Source organism: Carlito syrichta, unplaced genomic scaffold (assembly GCF_000164805.1).
Source record: "Carlito syrichta isolate Samal-C Ts95f unplaced genomic scaffold, Tarsius_syrichta-2.0.1 Scaffold309812, whole genome shotgun sequence".
Lineage (NCBI taxonomy): Eukaryota > Metazoa > Chordata > Mammalia > Primates > Tarsiidae > Carlito > Carlito syrichta.
In genome coordinates this window covers 295,079-312,765 of record NW_007253908.1, presented here as the reverse complement: position 1 = coordinate 312,765, position 17,687 = coordinate 295,079, and the positions used below count along the sequence as shown (strand labels likewise).

The 17,687-nt window shown below is 39.0% G+C and overlaps 1 protein-coding gene across 2 annotated transcripts in view; it reads left to right on the top strand.

The window, feature by feature from the left end:
* BDP1 (B double prime 1, subunit of RNA polymerase III transcription initiation factor IIIB) overlaps positions 1-17,687 on the top strand; it is a 94,326-nt gene that overhangs the window by 35,639 nt on the left and 41,000 nt on the right. The window contains exons 13-21 of one of the 2 annotated variants that reach the window (XM_008067883.2): positions 123-285; positions 2,057-2,148; positions 3,285-3,477; positions 4,177-4,307; positions 9,206-10,244; positions 11,547-11,728; positions 12,162-12,384; positions 14,405-14,583; positions 16,369-16,579. In XM_008067883.2, the coding sequence (XP_008066074.1) occupies positions 123-285; positions 2,057-2,148; positions 3,285-3,477; positions 4,177-4,307; positions 9,206-10,244; positions 11,547-11,728; positions 12,162-12,384; positions 14,405-14,583; positions 16,369-16,579 (2,413 nt within the window). Of the gene's footprint in view, positions 1-122; positions 286-2,056; positions 2,149-3,284; positions 3,478-4,176; positions 4,308-9,205; positions 10,245-11,546; positions 11,735-12,161; positions 12,385-14,404; positions 14,584-16,368; positions 16,580-17,687 lie in introns of both variants that reach the window. The other variant, XM_021717500.1, reaches the window with a different exon arrangement.

Below are 17,687 nucleotides of genomic sequence, written 5' to 3'. Positions count from 1 at the left end.
GGAGCGGCCACTGCACTCCAGTCTGGGCGACAGAGTGAGACTCCAACTTAAAAAAAAAAAAAAAAAATCATTTGGACATGACTGTATGTTCGATGCAATTTTAAAAAATGTTAATTTTCTAGGGAAACTGATCAAACAGAAAACATTAAACCGATCTTGAGAGGTCGATTCCGGAAACCTAAACCCAATTTATCAAGGGCAGTTGGGAAGAAATCAGTTCTTTCACAAGGCAGAACAGAAGATGGAGAGAGCAAGAATTCATGCTCAGAAACTTCAGTTGAAAAGGTATGTAGTAAGAGAAGAGACTATGAAAATTAAAATTGTAAAAAATTTTTCTAAGTAGTTGGGAACAAAAATGTTTGGGTTGTGATTGCAGAATACCGTTACTGATATTAAAACAGATAGAAGGTCTTAAACATTAGCAGTATATTTGTTTTTATCTTATTAGTCTCTTGTTTACACATTTTCTGTAACTTGGTACATATCATTTCAAATATCCTTGATAGTAATCAATCTGTTTTTTGCTTACTTATAATAATACACTTTCAATGTGTATAACATTTAAAATCTTTTCCTCTTTAACTATTCGTGTATACTTTTTTGTGTCTAAATGATCTTTTTAGTAGCTATATCAGGTTAGTATATGATTGATTTACCTAATCCTTCCTTTAATGGTAGATGTTTATGTTATTTCTTTTTTTTTTTTTTTTTGAGTCAGAGTCTCACTCTGTCACCACTGCCAGAGTGCAGTGGTACGCTGCTCATGTCCACTTCAGACTCGATCTGCTGGGCTCAGGCGATCCTTCAGCCTCAACCTTCCAGGTAGCTGGAACCACAGGCATGCACCAGCACGCCCAGCTAATTTTTTGATTTGTTGTAGAGATGAGGTCTTGCCATATTGCTCAGGCTGGGTTTGAACCCCTGAGCTCAGGTAATTCTCTCGCCTCCACTCCCAAAGTGCTGGAATTACAGGCTTGAACCACTGTGCCCAGCTCCTTTTTTTTTTTTTTTTTTTAACTCTTTTAGATAGAAGCAAACCATTTTATAAACAAGTCTTCGTTTTTTTTTTCTTTTAAGTTCAGTCTCACTCTGTCACACAGGCTGGAGTGCAGAGGCATGGTCATAGCCACCACAACCTTGACTTGCTGGGCTCAGGCAGTCCTCTTGCCTCCACCTCCCAAAGTGCTGGGATTACAGGCATGAGCCACTGCACCTGGCAACAAATCTTTCTTTTTTTTGCTTTTCTTTTTTCTTTTTAAGATGTGGGGTACAATTCGAGATTAGGTATACAAACATTGGTTATGCAGGTGCCACTGTTGATGAGGTGTGAACGAATCTTTCTTAAGGAAACAGACAAAGGATAAATATTTCCAGAAGTGGAAATTCTTGGGTCAAAGAGTATTTTAAATAATTTTATGACTCTTGTTATACATTCTTTTAATTTTTAAAAGTTTGCTATTTTATATATTCTGGTGACTATACTCAGTTCTTTTTCCAATTATTTTCTTAAAATAGAGACTTTGAACTGATATTACTGAATCAATGAATATGAACTTTTTTTTTTTTTTTGAGTCAGGGTCTCACTCTCTTGCCCAGACTGGAATGCAGTGGCATGATCAGGGTTCACTACAGCCTCCACCTCCTGGGTTCAGGCGATCCTCCCACCTCAACCTCTCAAGTAGTTGTGACTACAGACACGTGCCATCACACCTGGCTTCTTTTTTTATTTTTTGTAGAGACAAGGTCTCATGTTGCCCAGGCTAGTCTTGATCTCCTGGGCTCAAATAGTCACCTTGCCTTGGTCTCCCAAAGTGTTGGAATTATTGGTATGAGCCATGTGCCTGGCCAGTATGAACATTTTAAAGACTCTTGATTCATATTTGCAAAAGGCCTTCTAGTAATTCATGTTTTATAATCTCATTTCCATTTGATATTTTAAGAAAATCTCTTCTAATTAGAAGTACAAAAAAATGAAATTCCATTGTTTTAATTTTCACTTATTACAAAGTTACCTTTTTATGGTAATTAGATTAACTAAAAAAAATTAAATTCATAGAATCACATGGAAGAAGATAAAACGAATACATTAGATATTTATGGAATGGAGAATGCAGAGCTAGAGAACCCGGAAACTGAAACTATATCTAAGTAAGTATTTAGGAAATAGTATAAAATAGTAACTCTTTTTTTTTTTTTTGAGTTGGCGCTCTCACTCTGTTGCCCAGGCTGGAGTGCAGTGGCATGGTCACAACAATTATGGCTCACAGCAGCCTCGACCTCCTGGCCTCAGGTGATCCTTCCACCTCAGTATCCTGAGTTGCTGGGACTACAGATGCACACCACCATGCTTAGCTAATTTTTAAAATTTTTGTAGAAACAAGGTTTTGCTATGTTGCCCAAGCTGGTCTCAAAATCCTGCGCTTAAGTAATCCACCCGCCTTGGCCCCCCAAAGTGCTGGGATTACAGATGTGAGCTTTTACGCCGAGCCTAAAAATAGTAATTATTAGGAATGATTGTAATAACTTGATTTCTACTGGATAAGGTCTGAATTTTCTTTTCCACTAGTGTACTTTAAGTTCAGTTTTCCTCTGTGCTTGATATTGTTCGCATAAATTATGGTATGAATCGTTGATTTAGCAATTACATTTCTCCCTCAATTTATTAATAAGACTTTAAGAAAGTCTTGCTAAATAACTGAATGGTTAAGATATGTGTTTTTGGATAATTTTATTTACGGCAAGAGATTTCTTTTTTTTTTTTGAGTTGGAGTCTCACTCTGTCACCCAGACTGGAGTGTAGTGGCTGCTCCCGGCCACTGCCGCCTCGACCCGCTGGGCTCCGGCAATCCTTCTGCCTCAGCCTTCTGAGTAGCCGGAATTACAGGCATGAGCTACCACGCCCAGCTGATTTTTGATTTATTGTAGAGATGAAGTCCCGCCAAGTTGCCCAGGCGGGTCTCGAACCCACGGGCTCAGGCACTCCACTCACCTCGGCCTCCCCAAGTGCTGGGACTACAGGCTGAGCCACTGAGCCCGGCTGGGTCCCCTGGAGTTATATAATACACAGTCGTTTCCTCAGAGGAGTTGTATCACATGCTTGTCAGATAATAGATTTTTCTAATTTTGTAATACAATTTGATTTCAGTCAGGCCTCTGGAATTATGTCTGTTGAAGACATTTGAGAATTATTGTATGTTCCAAATGGTTTACTTATTTATACCAGGGAGAAGGACATTTGTGACTAAAGAATGAATATGGATTTTATTCCTTTATGGTTGTTCTAGTTTGAGTGAAAAAATGTGTCTACGGGAAAACAATCGGCCACAGCCTTTCAGGCCAGCACGAGTAATGAGGGGCCGACTGCAAAGGCCAAAGCCGAATGGAGGTGAAGCTGAAAGAACCGAAGTTCTCATACCAGAGAAAAATGCTGAGGTCAATGTAGAAGAGAGTGAAAGTGAGTCCTGTGTTGGTAGAGATGTAAGTACTCTGACTCCTCTTTGCATTTTTGTTTAAAAAGTACGTCAGCCTTAAAGTAGCTTCCCTTCACTTCTTTCTTAAAACTGCGGTGCTGCACAAGTTGTGTGTATCGGTTTTTAAATTTATAGTCAAAATCTCATAGCTTGCAGCCTTGCTAAATGTAAAATCATTGTAGATTTTGAGCATTTACATAATAGATAATCTGCTTTTTCATCTTCCTTATATTTGGACTTGCATTTCTCTGTCATTCAACAGATACTTAAATAGTCTTCATGATAAGGATAACAGTTGTATGATTTGAGATTTGAATTTCTTCTTTTATAATTCCCATGGTTGGATTCAGAAAGATTGAGCCCATGGGGTAATTCTAACAGATGAGACAGAAGCAGTTACTTGCTTTCTGGTTGGGAGAAAAAGAGTGGAACTTTGATGTATGCTAAAGAATGTGGCTTATGATATTTTCTAAGGTATCTAAAGAAGAAAAGCATTAGAATGCCATCTTTGAATATCATTTTATAATTTTGAGGTTTTATAATTTTGAATTATAAAATTTTGAGTTTTATAATTCTGAATTATAAAATTTTGAGTTTTATCATTTTGAATTTTCCTTATACTCAATTGGGCAGATTTTTCAGTGAAATCATTTAAACTTTGTTTCATTGTGAAACCTAAAACATTGAAAAATTGTTTGTTATTAAGACTTTCCAACAAATGGATGATCAATCGTGTAAAAATTTTGAACATGAAGATGTCACATCACAGCATGAAAAAAAAGATGCTTTACAAAATGTGCAGCTAGATGAACCCAAGGCTCTTAATGAAAGTCTAAGGTAAACAACATTTTATTGAGTATATAATCTTTGAATTTTGTATAAAGTTTTAAAATTAATCAGTTTTTAAAAAAAGCAAATCAGATGAATTTGTTATGTATGTATCAACTTGTATAATATTTAAAAATATAACTTCATCTTTCTTTTTCTTTTTTTTTTTTTTTTTGAGTTGGAGTCTCACTCTGTCACCCAGACTGGAGTGCAGTGGCCGCTCCCGGCCACTGCAGCCTCGACCTGCTGGGCTCCGGCGATTCTTCCGCCTCAGCCTTCCGAGTAGCCAGAATTACAGGCATGTGCTACCACGCCCGGCTGATTTTTTGATTTATTGTAGAGATGAGGTCTCGCTAACTTCATCTTTCAAGGAAATTTATGTTATAGTCTTTGTGTTGATTTATCAGTTATAGCTGGTTTGAAAATAGAACCTGCATTACCATGAATAGCCTTATTACTTAACATGTGTATTCAATTATATATTTGAATTCAAATGTGAAAATGCTACTTATGTTTTCAATATTTGTTTCTTTTCAATTAGATTGATCAAATTGCCTTTATTAAGATTTATAAATTTTATTTAAAACCCATACTTCTAGCCGGGCTTGGTGGCTTAACCTGTAATCCCACGCTTTGGGAGACTGAGGTGAGTGAGTTGCCTGAGCCTGCGGGTTCGAGACCCGCCTGGGCAACTTGGTGAGACCTTATCTCTACAATAAAAATCAAAAAATTAGCCGGCGTGGTAGCACACGCCTGTAGTTCCAGCTACTTGGAAGGCTGAGGCGGAAGGATCGCCGGAGCCCAGCAGGTCGAGGCTGCGGTGGCCGGGAGTGGCCACTGCACTCCAGTCTGGGTGACAGAGTGAGACTCCATCTCAAAAAAATAAAAAATAAAAAATAAAACCCATACTTCTTATAGCCAAAGCTTTTTATATTTTTTATTTACCCTTTGAAGGGTACCAAGCCAGATTGATAGAATTATTGGTATACTTTTAAAAATTTCATTATGGGGGGCAAACACAGTGGCTCACGCCTGTAATTCTAGCACTTTGGGAGGCCAAGGCAAGAGGATTACTTGAGTTTTGGATAAAATAGTGAAACCTCTCCTCTAAAAAAATTTTTTTTTAATTGACCAGGCAATGTAGCATGTGAATGTAGTCCCAGGATCTTGGGAAGCTGAGGCGGGAGGATTGATTCTTGAGCCCAGGCCTTTCCATTGTATTCCAGCCTGGGTGACGAAGCAAAACTCCAACTCTTAAAAGGAAAAAAAAAAAATGATAATGAGCTCTGTGAGAGAAGGTCTGTCGTGCTCACTGTTGTAGCTCCACTTCCCAGCACCTGCCTTCCTGGCATGTAATAGGGACTTAGAAATGCTTGTTGACTTACTGTTGGTGAATTCCGAGAGGTGTGATGTTTATTTTTTTCTGTAAAAATAAGCTTATTAAGGCTGGGTGTGGTGGTTCTCGCCTGTAATACCAGCACTTTGGGAGGCCAAGGGAGGCCAAGGTAGGAGAATTACTTGAGCCTGGGAGTTTGAGACCAGCCTGAACAACAATGGGAGAGTCTCTCTCTCTCTCTCTCTCTCTCTCTCTCTCTCTAGCTTATTGAAGTCCTTTTGTTACTTAGAAGCAATTTAAGCAAATAGAATACAAATGTAATATTGCATATTCGTGTTTTATAATCTTAACTGAGATTGAAATAATGAAATGATTATATTTTACTTATTTTTTTTAAGAGACAGAGTCTCACTCTGTTGCTCAGGCAGTAGTGCAATCAAAAGCTTACTGCTACCTGGAACTCCTGGGCTCAGGGCAATCTTTCCTCCACTTCCTGAGTAGCTAGGACCACAAACGCATATCACCACATCCAGCTAATTTTTTTATTTTGTAGAGATGAGGATCTCACTATGTTGCCCGGGCTGGTCTCAAACGCCTGGCTTCAAGTAATCCTCTTTCCTTGACCTCCCAAAGTACCACCATACCCAGCCCTGAAATTATTAATAATGTCTTTGTTTAAAGCATAATATATTTAAGCAATATGTCAGTTTTCAAAATGTGACTTTATAAAGATAGTTTACATGATACCCAAACCAAGATTGCCAGCACAATAATCTCACTAAGAATGGACGCAGGGTGCTCACACCTATAATCCCAGCACTTTGGGAGGCTGAGGCAGGAGAGTTGCTTGAGGCCAGGAGTTTGAAACTAGCCTGGGCAATATAGGGAGACCTTGTCTCTACAAAAAATAAAAAAAAAAACAGACAAAAATAGACCAGGTGCAGTGGTCCTCGCCTGTAATCCCAGCACTTTGGGAGGCCGAGGCAGGAGGATTGCTTGAGCCCAGGAGTTCAAGACCAGCCTAGGCAACATAGTGAGACCTTGTCTCCACAAAAAATAAAAAAATTAATCAGGCATGGTCATACAAACGTATAAGTCTCAGCTACTCAGACTGAGGTGGTGGGTCTGAAGCCCAGGAGATCCAAGTTGTGGTGGGCTGTGATAGAGCCACTGCACTGCAGCCTAAGTGACAGAGTGAGATCCCCCCAACTCAAAAAAATAAAATAAAAACTCACTAAACACCAGATGTTTTCAGATGGAACTAAAAAAGTATCATAAATCAAAGAATGTAATACTATCCATCTAGGACTAATCAAGCTAGATTTCCTCCAGCCTGGGTAAATTTCCTTTATCTGTGTCACTCTGTTTTCCAGCCTGGGAGACAGAATGAGACCCTGACTCAAAAAAAAAAAAAAAAAAAATTTATTTTTTTGAGTTAGTGTCTCACTCTGTCACCCAGGCAGGAGTGTAGTGGCACAGATCATGGCTCATTGCAACCTCGACCTCCTGGGCTCAGGTTATCCTTCTGCCTCAGCCTCCCCAGTAGCGGGGACCATAGGCATGTGCCACCACTCCCAGCTATTTTAAAAATTTTTTGGTAGAGATGCAGTCTCTGTGTTGTCTTGAACTCCTGGGCTCAAGAAATCCTTTCTCCTCAGCCTCCCAAAGTGCTGGGAATACAGATGTGAGCCAGCCTTAAAAAAAATTTTTTTTAAAGAGAAACAATTTCTCACTCTGTCACCCAAGCTGGAGTGCAGTGGCATGATTATAGATTACTGTAGCCTCAAACTCCTGGGTTCAAGTGATCCTCCCGTCCTCAGCTTCTTGAGTAGCTAGGACTATAGATGCATGCCACCATGCCTGGCTGATTTAACATTTTTTTTCCTTTACAGAGATAGAAAGATTATGTTGCCCAGGCTGGTTTCAAGCTCCTCGACCTCCCAAAGTGCTTCAGTTATAGACATGAGCCACCACTCCCTGCCTAACTTTCATTTATTGATTGCTGTTAATTTTGCATTTAATGTTATCAATTACTAAAGTTAATGATAGATATAAACACTTCAATTATATAAACAAGTACAATTTGAAAAGCAGTCTTATTCCAAAGAATCTATTGCATTATGAAAAATAGTTATTTCAGTGAAGAAAGATAAATTAGGACATAGAAAAGTTTAAACAAGCAATAGCCCTTTAAAAAATTTTTTTTTTAAGTTGGAATCTTAGTCAGTTGCCTAGGCTGGAGTGCAGTGGCACCCTCATGGCCACTGCAACCTTGACATGCTGGGCTCAGGTGATCCTTCTGTCTCAGCCTTCCAAGTAGCTGGAACTATAGGCATGCACCACCACACCCGGCTAATTTTTTGATTTATTGTAGAGACGAGGTCTCACCAAGTCACTCAGGCTGGTCTCGAACTCCTAGTCTCAGGCAGTCCTCTCACCTTGGCCTCTCAAAGTGCTGGGATTACAGGCTTGAGTCACCTTGCCCGACCAAGCCTATTTTTTTTTTTTTTTTTAGTAAATATTTTTTAAAAGCTGTTAAATTTATAGTTATATACTCATTTAACCTAATATGGCTAAATAAATCTAGTGTTTCATTTTATCTAGCTTTTTTGAATATTAATACCCTTTCCTAATTGGTCTTTAAGAGCTCTTTCATTTATTTATAGGTTTTTATTGGTTTTACCATCTGTTATCATAAAACACAAAGCAAAGAGTGTTGTGCCTTTTCTGCAGAGCAAGGTACTTGTTCTGGATAGTGATTATATGTCCAACAGTATGCAGCAAAAAAGTTTTGTATATAATCTATCCTTTTATTCCCAATTTAGATTATGAAATCACAAGCTCTTAGAGAAATGTCTATACAGGAAGTCTCATTTCCAGTGTTTTTAGAAATTGGGGAGAGCGGACCTCCTTTTTAGTCATAAGATTTAATCGTACCCAAGTCATACTTTTATCCAGCTCTTTGAGATAGTCCAGTCTATTATGGCAAAGCACATGTCTAGGTAAAGATAGTCGGGGCAAAGAGGTGGAAATAGCAGACGTGCCTTGATCTAACGCTGCTGAAGAGTATGGAGAGTCTTTCCCAGTCAGTATTTACATATGATGGATGCATACATTGAAAAGGGATAAATTAGGGCCAAATAGCTTCTACGCTGATTGTTCTTATGAGTAGATAGCTCTCTATACAGATGTAGATATATTTAATTATTTTAAACTTTTACTATAGTTTCAAAAGATGGAATTTTTAAATCTAATTTTAAAAATTTATACAGAGATTTCTAGGGCTTTCTTTCTTTTTTTTTTTTTTCTGAGTTGGAGTCTCACTCAGTCGCCCAGACTGGAGTGCAGTGGCTGCTCCCGGCCACCGCAGCCTCAACCTGCTGGGCTCTGGAGATCCTTCCCCCTCAGCCTTCCAAGTAGCTGGAACTACAGGCGTGCGCTATAGGGCTTTCTTATTTTTATTTTATTTTTTTAATTTGAGAGTTTCTCCTATTTCTGAAGTGATTTCTCAACCATCATCTCTTTAGCTGACAGTCTGGTTTAAAATTTATTATGTGTCTTTTTTTAACAGCATTCACAAGGATAAAAAAGCAAATATATGCAACCAGGTCCCAATTTTAAGAACTCGATTTCAGAAACCAAAGCCAAATATAGGAAGAAGAACCGTCAGAAAAGAAATTTCCTCAAAGGAAGAGTTACCAGAGAAGGTTGTTGCCTCTGGGGAAATGACAACATCTTTGGAAGAAATTGTAAGACTAGACACTTCACCAAGGGAGACAGTATCAGTAGAGTTTAATATGACTAAGGAAATTGAATCTAATTTCAAAGAAACTGGAGAAAGAGAAATTTCTCCCAAGGAGAAGGTTCTAGAAGCTCTTGACTTCACCCTGGAAATGGTGACAGGTTTGAAAGCAACTGGAAGAGAGATGTCCCCAAGGGAAAAAACAACAGAGATGATTTCTACTGAGGCAGTAGACTCAGCTTTGGAAGAAACTGGAAGAGAAATATCCCCACAGGAAAATGACCCAGAAGAGTCCAAGCCTGTAGGTGAAATGGGGACAGGGTTGAAAGAAACTGGCAGAGAGATGCCAGTAAGAGAGAAGATACCAGAAATGATTGATGTCACTGAAGAAAGAGAAGAAGATTTGGAAGAAACTGAAAGAAGAGAAATAACTGCATTGGTAGTAGTCTCAGAGGAAGCCAAAACTATGGGTGAAATAGAAACAGATTTTAAAGAACTTGCAGGAGAAATTTCCCAAAGGGAAAAGGTACCAGTGGAAGTCAGTGCCATAGTGGAAAGAGAGATTGACTTGAAGGAAACTGGAAAAATAGATGTTTCCCTGATGGACAACATATCAGGAAAGATGACTTGCATTGAGGAAATGGAGGCCGATTTTAAAGAAACGGGAAGAGAAGTCTCCTTGAGGGGTGGACAGTTTGAAGAGATCTGTATTACAGAGGAAACGGTGGCAGATTTGAAAACTGGAAAACTAGACATTTCTCTAAGGGAAAATGAACCAGAGGTGACCAGTACTTCAGGCCAAACTGAGACAGATTTAATGCAGAGCGGTAGTGGTGACTGCAGAGCCCCGTCTTCACTAGATATAAAAGTATGTGTTTTTCTGTCCTTTAAAAATTTTTTGGATACTTTTTTCAGAGAAAATTTACCAAAATAATTCCATGATTGTTGATTGCCCTTAAGTTCAACAATACTTAAACTTTCTAGAAACTCTAAATCTTTTCCAGCCCTAAATTCTGTGTTTCAGGGCCTTGAAGAAACTGAATGTTCTTTTTTAAAAAAATGACCTAAAACATTTCTAATTGTAGAAAAGTTACAGTTTTTTTTTTCCCCCCTTTTTTTGAGCTGGGGTCTCCCTCTGTTACCCAGGCTGGAGTGTGGCACCTTCTACTTCTTAGACTCGGGCAGTCATTCCAACTCAGCCCAAGTAGCTGGGACTACAAGTGCATGCCACCGTGCCCAGCTTATTTTTAAATTTTTTGTAGAGACAAGGTCTTGCTGTGTTGTCTAGGCTGATCTCCAACTCCTGGGCTGAAGCGATACTCTTGCCTTGGCCTCCCAAGTGCTGGGATAATAGCCGTGGGCCACTCTGCCTAGCCCCTGCCATATGCTACTATTCCTTTTTTTTTTTTTTTTTTTTTTTTGAGTTGGAGTCTCATTCCATCACCCAGGCTGAAGTGCAGAGTGACACAATCACGGCCACCCAAACGTCGACCCGCTGAGCTCCGGTGAGCCTTCCACCTCAGCCTTCCAAGTAGCCGGAATTACAAGTGCACGCTACCACACCCGACTAATTTTTTATTTATTGTAGAGACGAGGTCTCACTAAGTTGCCTGGGCTGATCTTGAACGCATGGGTTTAGGCAATCCACTTGCCTTGACCTTCTAAGTGCTGGGATTATGGGCTGAGCCACTGATGCCGGCCTAGGTTACTATTTTTCATGTCAGTTTGAAGTTACTTTTCTAGGTAAAAGGAGTATAGGAAATTGGACTGAATTTTTATTAACGATAGTATGAGCAGACATTGGAATTTCTTTCAGTCATATCTGTATCCGTTTTTCTTTTTCTTTTAGGCCCCACCCCATTTCTAAAAGTTCTTTTTGTTAAAAGTTTTCAGACTTGAAGCTCACAATCTTCTAACATTTTCAAGAATGTCTTTTTCTGACCTTTCTGGGATATGTAATAGCATTTGTGGTTTGGAAAATATGCAGTATAAAAGGAAGCATTTTCTGAATTCCAAGTTTTAACATTTGTAAGTTAAATTTTATTTAAAAATTGAAAACACACTTCTAAAATTTTAAAGGAAAATGTTTAGAGTATAGTATGCTTTTGTTTGAGAGGTATGAAATGTTTAAAGAATCTTTTGTGCCAACTTACTGTGACTATTCCTTCAGAACTTTAGCAGTGAAGTACAATCGATGATGCATACATCTGTAGAAGAAAAAAGAAATTCTAAACAAGAACTATCACGTCACTTGAACCATTTCAAGACTTCTTCACAGACTTATGAATTTGGTAAAACAGAAGACCATGGTATGCCACCTCCAGATGTTCCAGAACAGTTTTCAGATATAAGGTACAAGTGAAAGGAAAAACATATCAAGTTATAATACAGATTATGTTACCCTAAGTGAAGCTTCAAGTCATGCCATATACAGGGTAGTGTTCGAGATTGTAATATAGGTTTGGGGAACCTGGGAGAGAGGGTTGAGGTTATTCTGACAGTCAATTGTGAGAATTACGAACACGTACAATATTGTGTGTGTCATGTACTCCTAAATCATTGCAGGTTTGACAGACTCAAATTTTCTTTGTGCAAAGATGGTGTAATTCCAAGACACATTTCTGAATTGTAGAGCTCATGTTTTTCAGGATCCCTAATAGTTCTGTTTGCTTTCTTTTAAGAATTAGAATGAAATGTTTCCTGCCAATCTTTAAGGTTGTTCTAAGACTCTGTTCCCACTGCCCCTTCAGTTCATTCTAAAGCTTGATAATCCTTGTTCCAAAAGCAAATCTCTTCCTCAAGAACAGAAGCCACTTGAAATAAAATCAGCACCTTTTGTGAGAAGTCGATTCAAAAGGCCAAAACCAAATTTAACAAGAGCAGCTTTAAAGAGAGAGACTACAGACACAGCAAAACACTTATCTGGGAAGAAATCAGAAACTGATAAAATGGAGCCTATTGTGATACAACCCAATAGTGAGCAAGCTGACACTCTCCCTTCTCAGCATGTGAGTGACATTTAGGATGGAGGTTCTGTGGGGGGTGTTTTTTTAGTTACTATGGCTACTAAATGTGTAAAACACTTGGATTTAAATTTTTACAAATACTTCTTTATGTAATTTTTTTACTGTGTGTTATATTGTTCCCTTGCTTAATTTTCCTCATGTTTCTACATAGTTTGTGTATGAGTCTCATATATTTCATGATGGGCAAATGTGTCATGGGAAAGCGTTTAGAAGGTCTGTGCTCTAACTTAAGTTCTGGCTGTGTGTCCATAATTAAATGATATAACAGGTTTCTTCGTAGGGAAAATGGGATTAACAAGCTTTTATTTCTGTGGTGAAGGTGAAATGGAAAGCTTGATATGAGTTAAAAAAGATATTTTATTTACTTCATTAACTTGGTCCAGAACAGATTAAGATTTTGTGATATACCATCAAAAACTTTGAAATGAAATGTTAATACTCATACATTGAGTGTTTTCTACATATCAACTACTTTTTATTTATTTATTTATTTTTTGAGTTGGAGTCTCACTCTGTTGCCCAGACTGGAGTGCAGTGGCCGCTCCTGGCCACCGCAGCCTCGACCTGCTGGGCTCCGGTGATCCTTCCGCCTCAGCCTTCCAAGTAGCAGGAACTACAGGTGCGCGCTACCACGTCCGACTCATTTTTTGATTTATTGTAGAGATGAGGTCTCGCCTGCCCAGGCAGGTCTCGAACCCGTGGGCTCAGGCAATCCACTCACCTCAGCCTCTCAAAGGTGCGGGATTACAGGCTGAGCCACTGAGCCCGGCTTCAACTATTTTTTAGAATTAAAATTTGTATTGACATCTCCTGGACTCAGGAGATCCTTCTTTCTCAGCCTTCCAAGCAGTTGGGACTACAGGTGCATGCCACCATGCCCAGCTAATTTTTTGATTAATTAGCTGGGCATGGAGACGAGGTCTTGCTGTGTTGCTGTAAAGACGAGGTCTTGCTGTGTTGCCCAGGCTGGTCTTGAACTCCTGGGCTCAGGCAATCCTTTTGCCGCTGCCTCCCAAAGTGCTGGAATTACAGGCATAAAACACCGTGCCCTGCTCATAAGTGCTTTTTAATTATGTTTTCCAATTATAAAAATTTTAATTTGATAGGCTCCCACCATAATCCCTGCACTTTGGGGAGGGATTGTTTGAGTCTAGGAGTTCAAGACCAGACTGGGCAACCTCGTCTCTATGTAAAATCAAAAAAATTAGCCAGGTGTGGTGGCGTATGCCTATAGTCCTAGCTACTGAGGAGGCTGAGGTGGAAGGCTTGCCTGAGCCCAGGAGACTGAGACTGCAGTGAGCCGTGCTCATGCCACTGCCACAGAGTGACAGAGTGAGACCTTGACTGGGCTATAAAATGAGATCTGGACTCAAAAAAATTTTTTTCCAATTTGGAAAAACATACCTGTATCTTAGAAAGTGAGAGTCCTTTATCATGTCATGTTCCTCTTCCCAAGTTAATTGTGTAGCAATTTTGAATATACCTACCTAGACTTTTCTGTATACTTATTTATGAAATAATAAAATTTGGAGATCTTTTTGTTTTCCAAAAATTGCATCATACCTTGCCTTTCAATTTTTCCTTTTAACACAATAGTGTGAACATTTTTTTGGGATCAGTACACAGAAATATATTTTGAGTGACTGTATACTATTGCATTGTAAATAAATTAAGATGTATTCCCCCTACTTATTTTGGATTCATATCCTCTGTTGATGGATTTGTCTTATTTTCAGTTTTTTGTTTGTTTATTGTTTTCTTTTGGGGTGGGGGCTCTTAAATTGCTATAATAAATATTTTTGTGTATATACATCTGTTTGAGTACTTTTATAAGAAATATCTAGAAGTGGAATTTGCCGGGAATTTAATATTTTGGTAGGTAACTGCCCTCTTATTCTCTACAAAGACTAAACCAGTTTTTCCTCTACTAATAGTATAAGAATGTTCTTATTTTCCTATACTTTCATCCACCTTGAATGAAATTTTTTTTCCTGTCTTTTAGGGTGATGCTTCTCTAATGACATCAAGAGAAAAAGACAAATCAGGTTCTAAGAATCAGGAGGCTGCGCTGTTACCATGTATACAGACTGAAAAGGTCCTTTCACCTTCAGATTCTTGTGAACCTAAAGGGGAGTCACCGCTTTCACAAGTCCAGGAAAATGACTTAGTTGTGTCTACGGGGTAATGTAAACAGTGATATTTCTTTGAAAAATCTAAGATAAGAGAGACATTCCCTGGAAGTATGCTTTCATTTTTATTAAGATCTGTTAATATATTTTTGCTTATTTATTTATTTTTGAGTTGGATTTTCACTCTGTCGCCCAGGCTGGAGTGCAGTGGCACTCTCACGGCCACGCCAGCATCGACCTGCTGGGCTTAGGCAATCCTTCCAAGTAGCTGGAACTACAGGCGTGTGCTACCATGCTTGGCTAATTTTTGATTTAGATGTAGAGACGACGTCTCACCAAGTTGCCTGGGTGGGTCTTGAACCCACGGGCTCAGGTAATCCATTCATCTCAGCCTCCCAGAGTGCTGGGATTACAGGCTGAGCCACCGAGCCCGACCTGTTAATATGTTTTTAAAATGGGCATAAAGAGTACATGGCTTAATTTCACTTATATAGCAAACTGTCTAAAATGTAAAGTCAGGCTGAATTCAGAACCTTTTCATACTTGCCTGTTTCTCTTCATTGTCACTTGCATAAACCCCTATACAAAGCAATGCATTAAAAAAGTACCGGTTGAGCATCTGTAATTTAAAAATCCAAGATCTGAAATATTCCAAAATTGGAGACTTTTTGAGTGCTGATGTAAGGCTGAAACGAAATGTGCATTGGGACATGCGTGAATTAGGGATGCTCAGCTGGCAGATATTCCAAAATCCAAAGAAATCTGAAGTCTACAACATGTCTGGTCCTAAGCATTTTGGATGAAGGACACTCAGCCTGTATGTATATAAGCTTTGTATTCATTACCCTCTAAAAAACTGGTAAAGTATATATAACAAAATTTACCTGAACTATTTTTAAGTGTCCAATCCAGTAGCATTAAGTGTATTCAAAGTATTGTACAGTTCACCACCGTCATTCGTCTCCAGAGTTGGTGTTTTTTGGGTTTTTTTTGATTTGGGGGTCTCACTCTGTTGCCCAGGTGGGAATGCACTGACATGATCACGGCTCATCACAGCCTCAATCTCCAGGGCTCAGGTGCTCCTTCTGCCTCAGCCTCCCAAGTAGCTGTGATTATAGGTGTGTACCACCATGCCTAGCTTATTTTTTAAATTTTATAGAGATGAGGTCCCAGACTGGTCATGAACCCCTGGGCTCAAACAGTCCTCCCACCTCCTAAAGTGCCGGAATTACAGGCGAGAGTCACTGAGCCTGACCTCTAGAGTTTTGTTTTGTTTTTAAACTGAAACTCTGTAACCATGCAATACTAATTTTCTTTTCCCTCCTTCTTTCAGTTCCTGGAAACCACCATTTTACTTTCAGATACATCATGTAAATTTATTGCCTTTTGAGAATTGAAATAACTTTTTTGTGTGTGTGTGTTAGGGTCTCACTCTGTTACCCAGGATGGAATGCAGTGGTCTGATCACGGCTCACTGCAGCCTCAACTTCCGGGGCTCAGGCAGTCCTCCCAACTCAGTATCCCAGCTTAATTTTTTTGTGGAGACAGGATCTCACATGTTGCCCAGGCTAGTCTCCAACTCCTGAGCTCAAGTAATCCTCCTGCCTTGACCTCTCAGAGTGCTGGAATTATAGTGGTGAGCTACCACACCTGGCCGAAATAACTATTTTCTTTTGAAAAATAAGATGCATTTATAGTTAGAAAGTTATTTTCCTTTAGTGGTCAAAAATATTTTTATAGAGTATTTATTAGAGAAGATCCAAATTTTATATTTTTACTGTATTTTTCAACTTTTTACAGTCAAGCTCTGTTTCTTTTTTTCTGTCACCTTTTCTAGGACTCGTAATATAAACACTTTACAACAAGAAATGAAGGAAAGTGTTACCCAAACTGCTCGACCAATAAGGGGCCGACTACAGAGACCCAGACCAAATGTAAGAAAGGCTGGACAGAGACCAACAGTAGAAAAAGGTGAAGCCAAAGCCATAATTAAGGAAGAAAAGACAGTATTTCAAAAAGATGAAACTAAAAAGAAAGTCCTGACTATGGTAAGTTATTATTATATAATTGAATTGAGCTTTTTAATGCATATTAAACTATCAAGTGCCAACTAGGACTTGGCTTAGAATATATGCATTTGACACTTTTTCTACCCAGTGAATACAGTGTCCAGTTCTATTTCAGATTTGCTATTCTGGATTTTTTTAAAAGTGAAACTAGGCTTATTTTTTCTTCTTAACTAATGAAGCTGTTCATTGTGAAATGGTCAGTTAACACAAAATAATATATATAATAACTACCGCAAATCTCTCTACCCTGAGATAACCACCAATAACCTTTTGACATATCTTACTAGATCTATTTGTATGTACAAATATGTGCATACTTATGTAAATTTAAATAAAACAGTCATATCAGTGGGGTGTAGTCACTCACACCTGTCATCTCAGCACTTTGAGAGGTTGAGGCAGGTTGATTGCTTGAGGCCAGGAGTTTGAGACCAGCCTGGGCAACATAGCAAGACCTCATCTCTACAAATATTAAAAAGTTATCCATGTGTAGTAGTGCTCACCTGCAGTCGTAGCTATTTAGGCGACTGAGGTGAGAGGATTGCCTGAACTCAGCCTGCAGTGAGCTACGATCTTGTCATTGCAATCCTGCCTGAGCAACAGAGTGATATTTCATCTCTTAAAAACATTAAGAATATAATTATGTACATGGTATTTTATAACCTTCTGTTTTCACTAAATAGTATATTAACTGACTTTATGTACCAGGAAACATGGAGGTACATCAGTTTTGCTGCCTAATATTCTGTTTTGATTAATAGTTTAACCAATCTCTTATTGTTATTTTTTTTGAGACAAGGTGTCACTTTGTCACCCAGGCTGGAGTGCAGTGGCATGATCTTGGCTCACTGCTGCCTCAGACGCCTAAGCTGAAGCTGTCATCCCACCTCAGCCTCCTGAGTAGCTGAGATTAAAGGAATGCATCACCATGTGAGACAGGTTCTCACTATGTTGCCCAGGCTAGTCTCAAACTTCTGGGCTCAAGCCTCCCGAGCTCAATCCTCCTGCCTTAGCCTCCCAAAGTACTGAGATTATAGGTGTGAGCCACTGTGCCCAGCCCAACTTCTTTTTTTTTTTTTTTTTTTTT